A 2,880-nucleotide genomic window follows, 5' to 3' on the forward strand; every position below is an offset into this window, starting at 1 on the left:
AATCTCTTTTACCACCTTGTTCCCAATTCCCAAATTCTCCATCCTTCTCTCTCTGTATAGCACGAGCACACTTTTCTGTAGCACACTTTCTTTTTCTCTTCATTTTATTGGAATGCATTTTGCTAAAATTATACTCCGTCCGTTCCATAATAAGTGTCATTTTAGTCAAAAATACGCATATTAAGAAATTAATAATGTAATGTGAAAGTTACTAAATTACCCTGTATAATAAAAAGAAATTACTTTTTCCTCTTTGAGTAGAGCATGCGTTTTAATCCAACAATCTGCAAGTTATTATGTAGGCTTTTTTAATTATATATTTACTTTCATGAGAGTTTTTATTTAAGGGTATAGTTGGAAAAAACTAGCAAATTTATGTCTTAATTTCCTGAAATGACACTTATTAGGAGATAATTTTTTTAGCTATGATAACACTTCTTATGGGACGGAAGGAGTAATTACTAAAGCTTAACTCTAATTAGCTCTTTCATCCCTTTTCTTTCTTTCTTTCCTCACTAAGACAAACAAAATTAACACAAGCTTCATGGGAGTTTTCTCCATGTTTTGGTTTATTTTCTTCATTCTTGAAAGTATAGTCTTTCAGGTTTCTCAATCAGCAACTTTAGTGGTTGATGGAGTTTCAGAATGGAAAAACTCAACTGTCCAAATTGGGGATACCATCAGTAAGTGTTGCAATGTTAACCATAATCTGCTGTTCTTGCCAGCTTCATTAGACTTAAGAAGCAGAATTTTAGGAGTATTGCATTGAAATTTGATGACCCATTTTATTTGTTTGATTTTGATTCTCAGTTTTCCAGCATAAGTATCAGTACAATCTCTACATTTTCCAGAACCAGAATGCCTTTACTTTGTGCAATTTCACTGAAGCTACACTTCTTACCAAATCCTACACTGTAAGTTCAAATTTCTTGGAGACACCCCATTTTTCATAATTTCAAGATTCAACATAATCTTTAAAATGGGGCTAAAGATTTGATTTTTATCCGTCGGCCAAAATTAATTACGGGCACTACTCTAAATATACAAAACGTATACATTAATTATGTTTATTATACGTATATTATGTACACAATGGACATATATTATATGTATACTTCCACTTAATATACAGAACATATACATTTACCGGCTATTATCTTTTAGAGAGGTCCTAAGGACACGATCTAATAGATCGTTGTACCGTGTAGTTGAATCATAATCCCTTACCATAAAAATGGCTGCATGCGCAGCAACAGCAACTATGAGAAATCCACATGTGATGTCTGAACAATGACAATTGTGTACCATAGTCAGTAGCTAGATATGAATATGGAGGCATAAATACATATGATGAGCTACAACAATGGTACAACAATGGTTAAAGTAGATAATTGAGCATAATTATCCCTTGTTCTTTCTTTTTTCTGATGAACTTTCTTGAAAAATGCATGCAGTGGCACCCATCAAGGCCTGGTTTCTTTTACTTCTCATTCAACAATGGCACTAATACATCATGTTTACATGGCCAAAAACTAGCCATTAAGGTAAAAGAACAATTTACATCTCCGGAAATATCACCGGTGGCAGCTCCACCATTGATATCCAGCTACGTGTCATCTTCTCCGGCGTACACGTGGCCGTTACAGCCGAGAGAAACAATTTCTCCTGCAAATAGCCCAATGTTGGAGTATGATATACCATTTATAAAGAGTAATCCAGCAATTCCTTTGCCTACTGGGGAAGTAGATTCTGCTACTGTTCACCATTTCCCTACTTCTGGTCACCATGATATACAGGTAATTACTTATAAGATATTAGAGTCAGAGCTCTCCATAACGGTCATTTTCGCTAATCAACATTCAATATCCGAATAAACAACCCTGTTATAAAGAAGTTTGACCGTATTATCAAACTTTAAGATTAAAATTTTAAATTAAAATATTAAGTATTTGATTTGCTTACATTATTACTCCTATTAATATTGAAATTTTTTATGATTTTTTTTTTTTTTTTGTATGGAGTATATTTGTAGTCCATAAGTCACCTTCTCTACTTTATGACTAGATTTTTTTGTTTTTTTGGAACACAGAATCATAAATCTAAACTAGGAGTTTGTATATGATTTCGTTGAAATTTGAAAAAATATATATATTTCAAATTTGGACATAAATTTCACTTAAATTTTTCTTACCGCTTTATAAATGAAAACTTGAAATACTCCTTAGCTTGAACCGGTAACTTTAATATTGGCTATTTATTAACTTGAGTCGCTTCTAAGAATTTGTCATTCTGGGGGGGAAATGGAAACAAAAGTCTTTTGTTTCTTTCTTTAAAGAATTACTACTCTTTCTATTTCAATTCATGTGGCATTATTTTTTAGCAATTCATTCATAAAAGAAAGATATATTATTGTATTTAGAAATAGTTTGACTTTAAACTTTTAATATTAAGCTTTTGCTATCACACGAATATAATGACATGTTTTCAAGATAAGTTTCAAAAATGTTTCTTTGTTAAATTTCATGTCAAATCAAACTATATCAGATAGTAATTAAAACTGATAGAGTGTTATATTTTTTTTTATTATTATTTTTTTTTATTTTTTATTTTTTAACAAAGAATAGAGAACTATCGATTGGTGATTGATTGATAAAATGAAAGAAGGAAACTTTAACTAATTGTATACTATATGGAGACTGATGATAGTGTTGTTGATTAGATTCATAGTTTTCTTTTAATGTGTCATTTTTATTTATTTATTTGGTTAATTTTGGGTCTTCGAATTTTTAAATGCAGGTGCTGAGTTTTGTAACAATTCAAAGCTTCTTGTGCTGTGCAATTTTCTTGATGCTGTTTTAAACAGGCCAAATGAGAGAAAGT

The 2,880-nt window shown here is 30.9% G+C and overlaps 1 protein-coding gene across 1 annotated transcript; it reads left to right on the top strand.

Moving 5' to 3' along the window:
- Positions 1 to 544: 544 nt before the first annotated feature.
- On the top strand, positions 545 to 2,880 carry LOC132039394 (uncharacterized). Its single transcript, XM_059429879.1, has 4 exons — positions 545 to 683; positions 811 to 914; positions 1,455 to 1,796; positions 2,797 to 2,880. The coding sequence occupies exons 1-4, from the start codon at positions 545 to 547 to the stop codon at positions 2,857 to 2,859; spliced, it is 648 nt and encodes a 215-aa protein (XP_059285862.1). The 3' UTR covers positions 2,860 to 2,880.

Source organism: Lycium ferocissimum, chromosome 12 (genome assembly GCF_029784015.1).
Source record: "Lycium ferocissimum isolate CSIRO_LF1 chromosome 12, AGI_CSIRO_Lferr_CH_V1, whole genome shotgun sequence".
In the NCBI taxonomy this organism is placed as follows: domain Eukaryota; kingdom Viridiplantae; phylum Streptophyta; class Magnoliopsida; order Solanales; family Solanaceae; genus Lycium; species Lycium ferocissimum.

Coding starts and splice junctions, on each gene's coding strand:
- LOC132039394 (XM_059429879.1), top strand. CDS start 545: ATGGGAGTTTTCTCCATGTTTTGGTTTATTTTCTTCATTCTTGAAAGT. Junction 684..810: donor CCAAATTGGGGATACCATCA/GTAAGTGTTGCA, acceptor TTTGATTCTCAG/TTTTCCAGCATAAGTATCAG. Junction 915..1,454: donor TTCTTACCAAATCCTACACT/GTAAGTTCAAAT, acceptor AAATGCATGCAG/TGGCACCCATCAAGGCCTGG.